The sequence below is a fragment of the Nelumbo nucifera genome, chromosome 4 (assembly GCF_055504915.1).
Source record: "Nelumbo nucifera cultivar China Antique chromosome 4, China Antique-T2T, whole genome shotgun sequence".
Classification (NCBI taxonomy): domain Eukaryota; kingdom Viridiplantae; phylum Streptophyta; class Magnoliopsida; order Proteales; family Nelumbonaceae; genus Nelumbo; species Nelumbo nucifera.
The window spans coordinates 5,518,689-5,533,857 of record NC_142652.1 but is presented as its reverse complement, the minus strand read 5'-3'; the positions used below and the strand labels follow the sequence as shown (position 1 = coordinate 5,533,857).

At 38.9% G+C, this 15,169-nt stretch overlaps 2 protein-coding genes across 3 annotated transcripts; both read left to right on the top strand.

The window, feature by feature from the left end:
• The first annotated feature begins 4,892 nt into the window (after window positions 1-4,892).
• On the top strand, window positions 4,893-9,753 carry LOC104591702 (UPF0235 protein At5g63440-like). 2 transcript variants are annotated; one of them, XM_010250672.3, is made up of 7 exons: window positions 4,893-5,105; window positions 5,742-5,856; window positions 6,486-6,639; window positions 7,528-7,624; window positions 8,077-8,165; window positions 8,272-8,340; window positions 9,491-9,753. In XM_010250672.3, exons 1-7 carry the CDS (start codon window positions 4,991-4,993, stop codon window positions 9,548-9,550), a joined length of 699 nt encoding a protein of 232 aa, XP_010248974.1. In that variant the 5' UTR covers window positions 4,893-4,990; the 3' UTR covers window positions 9,551-9,753. The 2 variants fall into 2 exon arrangements, with proteins under 2 accessions (XP_010248974.1, XP_010248976.1); XM_010250674.3 differs by having other exon boundaries at window positions 4,948-5,105; window positions 5,750-5,856.
• Window positions 9,754-12,690: 2,937 nt separating this feature from the next.
• Window positions 12,691-14,969, top strand: LOC104591703 (F-box/kelch-repeat protein At3g27150). The gene is made up of 2 exons (XM_010250675.3): window positions 12,691-13,169; window positions 13,407-14,969. Exon 2 carries the CDS (start codon window positions 13,428-13,430, stop codon window positions 14,736-14,738), a length of 1,311 nt encoding a protein of 436 aa, XP_010248977.1. The 5' UTR covers window positions 12,691-13,169; window positions 13,407-13,427; the 3' UTR covers window positions 14,739-14,969.
• The last annotated feature ends 200 nt before the right edge of the window (window positions 14,970-15,169 follow it).

Below are 15,169 nucleotides of genomic sequence, written 5' to 3'. Positions count from 1 at the left end.
GAGCGAACTTTAAAGGCGGTGTTTGGCATCGATGCCGTTGCTTCAGAAACGGCTCCACGTCTGTGCCACATCAGAAAAAATGATGTGCCAAGAAACGCAGCCTTTGTTTGAAACGGTTGTTTCGGAAAACGGCCATGCATTCGAATTCGGAAAAGCGTGGGTGAAGAAAATGTCGAATTTGGTGTTTTGTTATTTTCAGAATCGTTGCTGCCAACTGTACTAGCATCTTGTTATTTTCAGAAAATGTCGATATGTGGTTGAAAACAATTATAGGGCATTGATACCAAATAAAGCATATGTTTTTCCCCATAAAATATTCTCTGTGGCAGCACCGATGCCAAACAATAAAAAGAAACCGTTTTTTCAAAAAATGGTGCAACAAATACAACATGGTTTTCTTAGATAACAGCTCTGCATGCCAAACACCAGCAAAGTGTGTCACTGTATCATATGAATTTCCGAAAATTGTTAGTGATGAGGGGGAATTTGGTCTTGACACGTGGCCATTATTGACAGTGCAGTGCCAAGTCAGCGTACTAACTTGGTAGGTTAGCACGGAGCACCTCGCTCAAACAGCTCTTGACCTCGACAAGGGCGAGTTGGCAGGGCCTCTAAGGTTGCTGGTGACCTAGCCAAAGAAGTTAGCAGAGCTGAGGCGAGGTAAGAAGACCCACGAAGGTGAGCTTGTCTAACCGCCCCCACATCCTGCTCCTGAGGCCGACGATATCGTGACCATTGGAGTAGCTCGTCGTATTGTGCACCACAATCTAAGTGAACGAACTATAACCATTGCGCAGATCTAGTAACCGACACATTAATACGCCTTATATTGTGGAAACAACTCTACCAGAAACTCAGGGACGTTGCCAAAGCACCGTGAACCTCTGATGACTATAAAAGAAGCTCGAATTCACCTGGGGAGGGACACACACTCATACTCTCAAACTCTCTCACACTCTTAGAGAAATCCCCATTTACTTATTGACTTAAGCATCGGAGTGCTCTTCTCGGGTAAAAACTACTTGGGCACTCTCACTCTTCTTCCCTTACAGCTCGCTTTAGCTCGAACATCCAGACAACAGCTCGGACCTTGCCAGATTGACATACAGTCAAGGTCCAAGCCATAGTACACGAGGGAGCATTCAAATTGTGTGGCATCAGTTAGATTAGTCCAAAATTGTTAATGGACAATAAAAAATATCTTTCATGTATCATCTAATTTTTTTACTAACCAACCATCTAGTTTCTTGCACATAAAGTTTTTTTTTATTCCACTCCCTTCATAATTTCTATTAGTCTCTGCTTGGTTTGTGGGATGGGGATGAGAAAAAGGGAATATTCTAAAAATATTCTCTTTTCTCTTATTTGTTTTGAGGGAAGTAGAGGGATGGGATGAGAAAAATGTGGGATGCGAGATCCCAAAATCGTGGAATTGGGATTGCACCAAAATAGTGCAACTCCGGAGGAAAAACTCGAGAAACCATTGTTCATTGCTTTCTAGCGACGAATACGAACGATGATGAACAACGGCGACAAACAGTGCGACCCGATCTATTCTCCACTGTTTTCTTCACTAGATACTGGCAAGGAACCACTGTTCATTGCTTTCCCCATTCGAATAGAGGAGGCGGCGGTGGCAAGAGAACCAGGCAGCGGAGATATGCTACCATCGAACAAAAGAGGTGGCGGTGGCAAGAGAACCAAGCAGTAGCGATTTGCTACCCTACTACCATTGATTTGCTACCTTCCCTATTCTTCGTCTCTCCTTCCATCTTCCTCTTCTCTCTTCTCCCTCACCTTCTTCTTCTTCTTCTTCTTCTTCCTATTCTTCTCGTCTTCCTCCCTCACCTTCTTCTTCTACTTCTTTTGGCGAAGAACTAGGTCATGACATGCTTTTCCTATTATTTTCCCATATATAAACCAAACACTGAAAAGTTAAATTTTTACACTTCCACATCCCATCCCATCCCATTTTTTCCCATCCCACCCAAATCTTCCCACAAACCAAACAGAGCCTTAGAGAAAAGCGCAAAGCCCTAGGTCTAATAATAGATCGAGGAACTTGACCATGAGTCGTAGAAAAGCGCAAAGCCCTCTTGGAGTAGCTGCTATATATGGTTATGGTTTTGGGCATTGATGAAGAAGCTGGTCACTTCTTTGGTCATAAGGGTACAAGTGCTGGCTTAAAAGAACAAGAGGCAATTAATTTCTTAGGCTGTGTTTGGAATCAGTGTAAAGCACCATTGGTGTAAAAATATATTGATAGTGTTTTTACACTAAACCATGAAAGTGACCATTGCTTTTTAAAAAATGCAATGGGTGAAAGAGTGTAAAGTTTTACATCGATTATCGATGTAAAACTTTATACTTGATGAGGTTTTACATTGATTATCGTCATAAAACTCCACTCCATCCAAATGCATGCAAAACTGAACCGGAATGGAGTTTTACGTCGATCATAATTACACGCTCCTTCCAAACACCTACAAAACCAAACCGATGTAAATTTTAAATCGGTTCTTAATTTACATCGCTGCAATTCTCCTATGGGTGCGTTTGGAAATGATGCAAATAAGTGTGAATGCAAATATGTAGAGTATAAAACAGTTCATATAAATCACAAAGTTGCGTTAATTTTGTACTGGCAAATTTACCTTCTTACCAAACAGACTTTTAGTTGTAATGGATGCAAACATGAATTTCAAAAAAGCATATGCTTTTTTTTATCAAAATCCCACTTGAATGCAAATTTACTTTTACATCTTATTATTAATATACTTATGCATTGATCTGTCATTTATCAATGCATGAATGTAATGTTGCCAAACACAAATAAAATACAGGTTTGAGAGTGTTGTCTATGGAGGAGATTGACGAGCATTTGACAGCCATAAGTGATCGTAATTAAGTCACCGAGTATGTAGCAGGGCTACATGGCATAAACTCTTCTGCAGGTTGATTAAAGACAAATTTATTTATTTTTTTGGTGTTTGTGTCACTCTACAACTGGCCCCATACCTGTGTGACTGCTGGTTAAAGGTTTCTCCCTCTAAACGCCAGTGGAAGCTGATACTAAAAAGTTTGGGGATTTTATAGTTGAATCCACCCCTAGGGCGGAGATAAGATTTCTACGTGGATTGATGCCAAATTCATATGCAGGATGTAGTTTATAGGGGCTACCTGCGTGATTGCTGGTTAAAGGTTTCTCCCTTTAAACGCTAGTGGAAACTGATACTAAAAAGTTTGGAGTTTTTATAGTTCAGTCCACCCCTAGGGTGGAGATAAGATTTCTAGGGGTGGACTGAATTTTGCCCGTGGATTGATGCCAAATTCACGGGCAGAAGTTGCAATCACCACCACTGAAGAACAAAAATGTCCAAAATGCTCATATAGTTAATTTTGACCAAAATGTTTATTTTCCCAAGTTTTTATTCATATCTATCACTACCTCAAGCATCTCCAATCTACTTTCTGAAATTAATTGATAGAAATTACTGAAAACATACAAATAATCAAAATTTTTAAAAAATATATTTTCGTCCAAAAAAATCAGAAATTGTAGAATAATAAATTAAATATAAAACCCAAAAAATTGTATATTTCAACTAAAAACAATAATCACAAAAAATACAGAAAATGATAATAAAAATCTCCAAAAATTATATATTTCAGGTAAAAATAGAAAAAATACATAGATAAAATTTTATATATATATTTCAACCAAAGAATAGAATAAAAGAAAAATTACAGAAAATATTCATAGAAAATGATTAAATAATAATCATCCGATCCTCATTATATATTTCAACTAAAATGATTTATCAAAAAAAAAAACAAAAAATCCATAAAATATACAAAATAATAAAAAAAATATCAAAAAAATGGTTGCGGCGGTGCCTCTAGATCAGATGGTCCCGTCGCACTCGCGGACATCATCTTGCTTGCCCCTGTTCTCCTCCTTCCTCTGTTCAATCATCCCTGTTTCTCCTCCTTCCTTCGTTCAATTGTTGGCATCATCTTGCTCGCCCCTGTTGCTCCTTCCTTCGTTCAATTGTTGGCGTCAATCTTCTCCTCTGTTTCTTTCTCAACATCAATATTTTAGAAGAAGGAAACATCAATGTTGTTGATTCAAAGCGGGCCCTAAATAATGAGAACGGTGGCGGCGGGAGTGATCATTGGTGGTTTTGTGAAGTCCTAACTGAGAAGAAGAGAGAAGAAGAAAACCCTAAGAAGAAAATTGTCAAAGTGTCCAAGTTTAGTCTTTAAGTTGAGGGTCAATGGGTAACCCTTGACCCAATCCTACCTTGACCCTAATGGGTCACTCGATCCATGTTGACTCATCATTAGAATTGATGGATTGGGTGGGTCAGATGGATTGGGGTCGTAATTGCCGGTTTATTTGTTACTGGCGTGGAACTCACCATTGGTTCCACAACCCGCTAAACAGCCATCACATTTAGCTAATCCGAATAAAAAACAAGTGTATCAGTTTAATCGGGTCAGACCAGATTGTGTTGTAACGGTTATGGGTCTATCATATGGAAATCGGTTTAGTACCGGTACAGAATGACCCGAACCAGATACGACCCATCGACATGACAACTCCATTACTCTCGATATCCAAAAGGGGTCCGGGAAGGTAAGTTGGTTGGTTACTGGCGTAGACCTCATCATTGGTTTCACAGCCCGCTAAACAGCCATCACATTTAGCTAACCCGAATCCAAAACAAGTGTAGCAGTTTAATCGGGTCAGACCCGACTGTATTGTAACGGTTATGGGTCTATCATATGGAAATCGGTTCGGTACCGGTACAGCACGACCCGAACCAAATACGACCCATTGACATGACGGCTCGGTTACTCTCGACATCGAAAAGGGGCCTGGGAAGTTAAGTTGGTTACTTGGTTAGAGTGGAGGGGAAGCAGTAGCACTGACGAACAGGGTCAGGTCAGGGGAAGTGGGGGAGAACGAGAAAGAGAGACTGGGAGCATGCCGAAGAGGACAACCCATACGTACTCGAGTGAAGATGCAGCCCCCGATGGCCTTCAGTCCGACCTCTTCGTCTACTATTGCAAACACTGCGGCTGTCATGTCCTCATAACAGGTTCTCTTTCTACATCATCATTATAATCTTTCTTCTGTCGTCCCTGTGTTTACGTTTCTAGGGTTTCTTCCACTACGTTCATTATCTATCTATGCTGCCAAATCTGAAGATCGCTGTTTCCATGAAACTCGAAACTCTTGATCGAACGCCGGTTTCTGTTGTTTTCACCCTGGGGTTTTGGTTCTTTCTGGATACCAGGGTCGTACTTTTGGTATTTGAAAACTTTTTTCCTTTATTTTTTCTCAATTCTCTCTGCTTTTACGGGTAAATAGGATGTCTAATAGTTCTCCGTCTAGCCTGTGTTTAAATTTGGTTCCCGAGACAAGTGATTTTGGAAAAACTATGGCCATGGATTCGTTCTTCTTAACTAGTTTTTGATAGACGTTTCCTTATCACTCGTTGGGTGGTCTATGTAGAAGGACTTGTGGTCGCACTATTTTTATGAACAAAATTGGTTTCAGAATCTGTTTGATTTGTTCTTAATTGAATGCAGAGAATAATGTGTATAAATATTTCGAGACCCTTGTATTTCTGTTTTGGAGGCCTGAACACGTCTATTTATTTTGTATATTTCTTTGAATAGAAATTTCCCCAAATAGTAAATTGCCCTTCTTACTAAACCATATTGGTTCCAAGATACTCAGTTGCAGAAAATGCCAAAAAGGAAAACCGATAAAGCACATGTGCTAGACAAGAAGAAGCATCTCGCGAGGTTGAATACCAATGAAGCAGGAAAAGTTCTTCTAAAACGGTATTTGTAAAAATAACCTTTTTATTTTTATGTATTTGATGCTCCCTACCCACCTGAAGCAAAGATGTTATCACATTATGTCATGAGTGGAAATGGAACATTTTCATTTCCGTTGTGTCAACAACTCCCAACTACCTGAAAAATATAAACCTAGTAAATTCTGGCCAATTACATAGATCAGAGATATCTTCTCTTTCTTAGGAAAATATAATGTTGAACAATTAAGAAAAGAAGTGGAGAAAACCAATACGATGCTCCAAAATCAACATCATCATCATCCATGCCTTATCCCAACTATATGGGTTCATCTAGCGGACCCCATATAGTTGGGATAAGGCATGGATGATGATTATGATGATTCTGGAGCATCATATTGGTTTCTCCACTCATTTTCTTAATTGTTCAACATTTTCTTTTCTAAGAAAGAGAATATATCTCTGATCCATGTAATTGGCCAGAATTTACTGCTTTTGTATTTTTCAGGTAGTTGGGTGTTGTCATCAATGAAATAACTTTGAACCTTCAAGCTTAGCAACTATTTTGCATTTAGTTATTAGGGTTTCAAGCTACAAGTAAATTATTCTTACAGACATTGGAGCTCATATGAACCGTCAATCTTTGTTATCCAGTGGCGAAGGGAAATTGGAAAAACAATTCCGTATGAGCTGTATGGGTTGTGGACTTTTTGTTTGTTACCGTGCAGAAGAAGATTTGGAAACTGCTCCTTTTATTTACATTGTTGATGGTTCACTTAGCTCAGTTGCAGCAGAAACCAATCCTCAGGTATAAGAAACTTCCATCTCATAGAAATATATCCTGTTATTCACGTCTCGTTTATTTCATTTCCTTACTTTATAAAATACAAAAAAGAAAAACTGTAAACTTGCTTTTTCATTTGTTTTTTAATCAATCAAAGAAGATTTCTTTGCAGGATAGAAAGTATAGAAGTGTACAAAAGGAGGGCAGTTCATGTTAAAGCCCTTTAAAGTGTACCATACTCTATGCCTAAGGGAAAATACAACAAAGCCCCTCTTCCTTCCTGTTGCACCCAGAAAAATCCTTAAATACCTCTCTCTCTTTCTCCAAAAAAGCCAATGTGGGGTTTTTCTGTCCTTCACCTTTATTGTTTTTGTTTCCAGTTCCCTTCTCAACATTAGGGTAGGAAACTAACTTGTATATTCACATATTTCTTGCAATAAAATCTGATCATTGTTAATGATAAGAAATGCTTATTTTCTTCCTGTCAGTCAATCAAAACAGAGGTGGTTATGCAGTAAGTTGTGAAGACTTAATCTTCCTGGTTACTCAGGCGGTCAGGCCTTCCAGCAGTTTCATTTAAATTCTGCTATCACAAGGAGGAAGTGTGCATTAACAAATAGCATTGAACCCGAGTCGTTGCAACTTTTGCTTGGACTACTTGATGCTTGCTTTATTCTTGTGGAGCAGAATTTATAAAATTTTCTTGGTATTACCCTATTTCTTTTCCCTCCTGTAATGGTGCTGGTTATTTTCTGCACCAAAATTGCAGTCAAGGGGCATCTTCACTCCCAATCTAGTAGTTTTCCCTGCAAACGAAGTTCATCCTTCTTTTAAGACAACAAGTACTCTGCCATCCATGACTTTAATGTTCTAAATTGATTTACTATTGTTTTGGGTTTTTAATGTATGCAGGATGCTCCTGTGCCACCCTGCATATCGCAATTAGAAGGTGGCCTTGTTCAAGTGGCAATAGAAGTGGAGGACCGTGCACAACGTTCTGCTGTCACAAGTAATTAATATAATTGTCTTATATCCATATTTTATATATACTTGATCTAACATCTTTACATTTTATATATAGCATCAACTTAAATGTACTTGACACTTCTTGTTGAGAAAACCAACCACTTGTATTGGAAGGGTTGCTATTGATTCTCCTGATCTGTTTTATTTGTCATGCATGCGGCTTCCTAAACATTTTTATTTCCATTGAATGTAGAAATACCATGTCCATTCTCTTTTTCAAAGAAATCCTTTGATATTGTTTAACATAATTCCTTCTTTCCTCACAAACATCCAACTACGATGTTATTACTTACACATGTATAAAAGGGAGAAACAATGAAAACATTATTTGAAGACAACAATGGGCTTATGCTTTAGATTTTAAATTTGCTTTTAGTCATCACATTGTCGAAAGAAACAACTTACTGAACCTCTAATGTAATTCACCCATATTAGGAGTAAATGCTGATGATGTTCGAGTGACTGTAGCTGCACCTGCTGCCCGGGGGGAAGCCAACAATGAGCTGTTGGAGTTTATGGGCAAAGTGTGTTTCATCTCTTTTATTAGGCTAAAGGGAATACCTACTCCATTGTAAATATGTTTATGGAAAGCATAAAGCTGGAGCTTACAGGCTTTTGTTCTTCACACAGGTTTTGGGTCTAAGGCTGAGCCAGATGACTCTTCAAAGGGGGTGGAATAATAAATCAAAGCTCCTTGTGGTGAGTTTGCTACTCATGTAGTATTTGTTTTGGACGTAAGCAGATATGGGATGTATATGTGATTTCCTAGCAAATTTTCATCCCTGGGCATTGTTTTTTTTTGGTATTCCAATAGTTGGGACTTGGGTCAATCAGTCAGTAGGTAAGTAAGGATTCAAGTCGGGACAGAGCAGGGTGCACGTGAAGTTCAGTGGCCATGCGATGGAAAACTTGGATTTTTGCGGAGTTAACTCTGCATCTTCACTTTGGAGTAATGCTGAACTGATTGAACATTTCAACTATCAAGTCATCAGTTCTCCCTAAGCAGTCTATGCAATTAAAATTTTTATCAGCATTTATGTCATAGACTCATAGCCTTGGTACGACATTATGGTATGAGATAAATCTAACTGTTAAATATGGAGGAATGCGTCCTTTACATTTAGATGTGGTCATTTTTTCATATTTCAAGTTTTCAAGATTATGCCTTTACATGGCAATGTGCTAACTGAATTGTGGTTATTAAAGCTTTGATGCCATAGGAAACTGATTCTTTTCTTTTTGCAACTTCATTTGAATTTGATTTTTCATTAACATTAAAATTGAGTGGGCAACATGGAAGAGGTGGGTTTGGTAGAAATCTGTTAGCAGCTTTGAATTGCATAATTTGATACATGCAAAACTCACACAAACAAACATTATGACACTTGGAAGGTTTTCAAATCTCATTAACCGAAAGAACCAAGCTATATGGGAATCAGCATCTGAAGTTCTTGCAACAGATCCTGGCTTTGTTTAAGAATCTCTGAATTTCTTACCCTAAGGCTATGTTTGGTTTGAAGGAAAATGTAGGGAAACCTTTACAAACCTTGTATTGGTTTCCCTGTCTTTCCCTTCCTTTCCCAACTTTTTCCTTCAAACCAAACATAGCCTAAAAGAAAAGCTGGAAACGAAGATAAAATTTCTTACCCTAAAAGAGTGAATGATGTTCGTTTCCTTGTTCCACCTTGGACAGTTGTCCTTTCCTATCTTAGGTTAAACAAGAATTCATTTTGATTTTTAATCCCAATAGAGGAAAATGGTCCTTTTTCTTTATCATTTCCTGTATTTCTTTTTGCTTTCTTGGTGTTTTGGTGGACTTCTTTTCCCAATATTTTAAATGTTTCTTCAGGTTGAGGATTTGTCTGCCAGAGAGGTTTATGAGAAGCTTCTGGAGGCTGTACAACCTTGAAGTTCATTGCAGCTAGCTCTGTACCTCAACAGATTTTTGCTCAGGTATGCAGTTCCAAGCGTTTTTATTACAATCTTGTGCCTGGTTATTGTGTTCAATGAGAATTGGAACTCTGAAGAAACACTTGTGATTTATTTACCTATTTGTAACTTTTCATGAAACAAATTGGCTGTTACTATAGATTTGAGTTGTCAAATGACTTCCATTGAAGGCATGGTGGTCTAATGATCCTAACCATTCCAACGTCTGAAACCTCTTTTTTATGTTTAAAAAATTCATCTACTATTTGGATGGCAGTAATAAGATCAGGCCTTTGGGGAGGGGGGGGGGGGGGGCACGGGAACACTGTTGAAGAATATGCTCAATGTAGCCAAAACAGAAAATTGGGGTTAAAGAAGATTGATGTAGGGCCTACGCCAACCTGTAACGGGGAAAGCAGATACATCACTGCTGCTCCCATTCCATTTTTAGATTGATTGCACAGCTTAATTAATCTAAACCTAAATCATTAGGAACTAGCGAGAACATGGAGGGCAGGCATTGTTGTGAAACCAGTAGGACAGAGTTGTAATCAAGTGGGCAAAATTGTTTTGAATCCTACTAGAACATTGAGACATTGATAGAAACCTCCCGACCCACAAACAATTGGTGGCGAGTTTGTGGCAACGCCAATGCTAAGCAAAACAAAAATATATGGAAGTCGGGTGTCATGTGATGAGACTTATAAAATAGATACATGATCCATCAACCTTGAAGAAGGCTTAACCTTTTTTATTTTTTATAATTTTGATCAGACAGACACATTCAATCATACCGGCACGTCACAAACAGAGGGCAGAGATGTGTATTCTATTCAACATGTCATGGCTTCGTCTTTAATGCGTCTCCTCTTTATCATGGTATCTCAGACGGCCAAGGTTGGTCCCAGTCTCAGCCCTATGTTTCTGTAAAGGCGTGCGTGGTAAGAAGAGGACACAGATTAAATAGTGGAAGCGATTGTATAGGGTCACAACCCAGCTTTAAAAAGCTTATTTATATAGGGTTGGAAAAAGGGAAAACGAAACTCTAGATAGATTAGATTAAACAAGAAAAATGATTGGTTGCAACTTGCAAGACAAAGCCCATTGGAAAAGGGAACCAAGTCGAAAACCCTAAACCTAGTGTAGGATAAGCCAATCGATTCAACTATGTTAGCTTGCCATACCACTTTACATTGTCAGATTAACTGGCTGCTTAACAAGGTCCTTGTTAATTGCCACTCCACCTTTTTGTTTTTGTTATTTCAATTCCCATAGTCTCATACCATAACAAACATTAAGGAGGGAGGGGTGGGGGGGGGGGGGGGGGTTGATATTTGATATAGGAAAAGGTCAAAGGTGGAGTTGCTTGGAAAAAAAAAAAAAAGAACCAAATGGGTTCTTTTTTGAAACCCTTAAACTGAAAGGGACTAACCTCCGCCTGACGCCTGTATTTTGTGTAGCATTCCTTTATAATGGACGATTCAAATACAAGAAACCATTATGATGATTTATGACATTGATGTTTGGGACTTGCTCTTAGCTTGGGGGTTTTTAAGTTTTAAAATGTTGTTTTTTATGTTTTCCAAAGAAATCAAGTGTATTAGGCAAATCCAACCCCACTAATCAGGATTCAGGGGAGATCAACCATGTACGTACATACCTTTTTAGGAAAAAAATATTAAGTAAATTATATTATAGAGAAAATGAAGGATAAGGAAGGCTTAACGCTTTGTCCAATTGATTTCCACTTTTTAGGGTTAGGGCTGCCATTTTTTTTTGAAATGCAATTGGTCAAGACTAATTTAATAAACAAAAAAGATTTTTGATCAAGAACCAGCTTTTTAAGGCATAACATAACAAATACTATAGTGTTTTGGACTCTTGTGTTATAATATTCATCCACGGATCGTGAACGTCTATGCCATTCACATGCACATCATCATGGATGCACCAATGTTGACTGTATCAGTGATGGCGTTAGATTATTTAGATATGACATCTATGCCCGTTAGCTTTCCTTGCTTTTTTTCCTTCTATTTAATAATATTTAACTTAATATGGTGGTATTTTTCTTCCTCATCAATGGTAGTCATAATCAATGTAAGCTTTACCTTTAAAAAAACACTCTTATCTGATCCAACTATCCAATCAAATTGACTTTTTTTTTGCTTTCGGGTAGATTAGAAGATGTGTATTTGCGTGCATGTAAACCAAAGATCTTCACTTTAATGGACTGTTGATACTGCTCTACACTCTTTGCCTTTTTCTCTGTTCAGCAGGTTTAGAATTTAGATCATCGAAAGATTCCCATTTTTTTAGAATATAAAATTATAACTATTATAGCTTGGACTGAGAATGGACTCCTCCTCCATATTTGCAATTTTCTTTTAGGGCTTGGCCTATAATCTAAGCCCAAAAGCAATCGGATATCGAACTATTGATACATCCATGTGAGATCGGGTCCAAATCAATTTCATTCTCTACCCTAGATGTGCAGAAACCAAAGTCTAATCATAATCATCAGTTCGGTTCATGCCAACTAGGCTAGCGAAGTCCACGTATAATGCATGTGGGTGGTGGGACTAAGGGGTCAATAACAAAACAGGTGGCCCAAATCAAATCGATTTTTTTTTTCTGACCGTTTGATCAAAATAACACAATTTCTGCACCATCACCCACCCAAAATGAGTGCCAGCTGAAATGCACAACACAATGACGAGTATCTTATCTAGCTCAGCCCTCACTCCTCAGGTCAGGTGGCACTAGGGATAGGGAGGGAGTACCTACTGGTGTAATAGTCTTGAAAAAAAAAAAGAAAAATTAATTAATAATTCCCTGCTGAACCTCTAATAAGTAATAAGATGAATTCTGTAAATCATATCACAGTTCACAGAGAAGTTTGGGATGGGGATGAATATATTTACTGAATCTGAATGGTAGAATTATTATGTTTTTGTTTTATTTTATATTTTTTATAGTATGTTTTATTATATATATATAGCAATTGCTCCGGACCCCTCCCTTGTAATCTGCTCCCTTCATTTGTAGGCATACTTACAATTATTTATTTATTTATGATAAAAAAGAAGCGACACAAGAACTGAGCTTTGCGCCTCTGCCATTATCCTACTTCACCACTTTAGAAAAAGGGGTTAAAAGCATTTAACAGAAAAAAAAAAAATAATGATTCTTCCTCACTAAATAAATAATTTATATCATATGCAAAACGAACACAGACACAGCAGTCCATCTCTCTCTCTCTCTCTCTCTCTCTCTCTCTCTCATATCCTCTTCCTCTCTTTCTCTTACCTTTTCCGAAATCGACGATGTCGTCTATCATAATTTCAACGTATTTTAATCTCAGCAAGCCGACTAATTTAATCTTAAATCCAGAGAGAATGGGGAACGAACCCTTACACCGCCACTCTGATCTCTGTGCCTTAATGGCCTTTTCCCTTTCCTCTCTTCTTCCTCTTCCTCCTCGTTTATACCTAATTCAACCCTTCTTCCATCCAGACAAAATTCTATCTCTAGAAAATCGTGACGATCCATTTCGATCTCGTTGATCCCCCCTATAACCGCCGGTCATGGCTTCTCTGGTACGTTTCTTATCTTGTTTCTTATCTTCTTATATACCTCTTCCTCCTTCCAAGAATACTCTTCTTTGGTTTCGTCTTGGATTTTCTTTTCATCTCTTGATCTATCTATCACACTAAAGAAAAAGGGACATTGTTCTCACTTTGGAATTTCACAGCTGGGTCTTTTTTGTCCCTATATTTGGTGATTAGGGCTTTGTGTGAATTGAATTGATTTTTCATATAGAAAGCTATTTCTAGGTTTGGAGAAAGTCCTAATCGATGTCGAAGGGGGAGGAAGGTGGTTCTCATAGCCGTAAGAATAATTTGAATGGTAGGAAAGGTGTGATCGACCAAGGTTTTGGTAATGGTTCGTGGGTGAACAATCATAATTCTCCGTCCAAGAAGACTAGGGTTTCTGAGAGTCTCCACAACCACAACACCGATGAGAGCTTGGATGGATTTTATACCAAGGAAGGCGAGGATGTTGTTGGTTCATCGGATGTAGAACTTCAGGATGCAGATTATTCTTACGTTCCTTCCCTCAGTGATGAGTTGGCACTTCTGATCTTGGCTAGGATTCCGAGATCGGAATATGGGAAGTTTTGCTTTGTAAACAAACGCTATTTGGATTTACTGAGGAGCGGTGAGCTCTACAAGATTAGGAGACAGATTGGGATTAAGGAGCCGTCGGTTTTCGTGTTGGCAAGCGGGGAGTCGCGTTGGTGGGCATTCGATCGGCGATTCATGTCATGCAGGAAACTTCCGATTTTGCCATCCGACCCGTGCTTCGCGGCTGGTGATAAAGAATCGTTTTGCGCAGGAACCCACCTGCTTGTATCGGGCAAAGAGATTGAGGGTGTGGCTATCTGGAGGTATGACTTGACGACGGACAGATGGTTCAGGGGGCCTTCGATGATTAGTCCAAGATGCTTATTTGCATCCGCCAGCTGCGGAAACGTTGCGTGCGTGGCCGGTGGGATTGGGATGGGGACCGGCATGGAGATATTAAGTTCAGCAGAGAAGTATAACCCTGATGATGAATCATGGGTTCCACTTCCCAGGATGCATCGGCGGAGGAAGCTGTGTTCAGGGTGTTACATGGACAACAAGTTTTACGTGGTTGGAGGGCAAAATGAAAGGGGAGTTGATCTCACCTGCGGGGAGTTCTATGATTCTGAAAGGAACTCATGGGAATTAATTCCAGACATGTTGAAGGATGCTCCGGTTTCGACTTCGCGTTCTCCACCTCTTGTTGCAGTTGTGAACAACGAGCTCTACTTGCTGGAAGCTTCTTCAAACCATCTGATGGTGTACTTGAAGAAGAGCAATTCATGGAAGGATATGGGGATGGTCCCAGTAAGAGCTGATCAGAGCAGAGGTTGGGGTGTAGCTTTCAAGTCTCTGGGTGATGAGCTGCTTGTAATTGGTGGGACTGCAACATCTTACGGTTATGGAGGCCATGGGCATGGGATGACTATATGCATTTGCTCTCCGGATCCCAATGCCAATGATCTCAAGTGGAGGTTTCTTGGGGGTGGTGGTAATCGGATGAGCCACTTTGTTTTGAATTGCTCTGTTATGGTAGCTTAAGTATTATTGTCTAAGCCTTGAGGAATTCCTCGAGAATAAAAGGCTACCCTCATTCAAAACTCCAATTGTAAGTTTGTTGGGCCGGGTGTTCTGATTTGTCCATGACCGAAACTGTGATTCCTGTTTCTGAATTTATTTTCATCATTCCTGTAGGCTGTATCAAAGTACGATTCACTGAACACTCAAGTTTTTAAAACAATTGGTTTCACAGTGTCTTCTTGTTCGGCACAGCACTCCCTGTTTAGTGTAATGGCTATTTTTTTTCTTTTGATATTAAGGAAAATAAAAAGTTTAGTGTAATGGTTACATAAATGAAGAAACAGCATTTGTGTTTACCGAAAAAAAAACGCAGCAGCAACAAACTGAACTGTTCAAACCTGGGGAAGCTCTAAAAAGTAAAAACCTTCCAAGTATGCGTGGGGAGTCTTTAG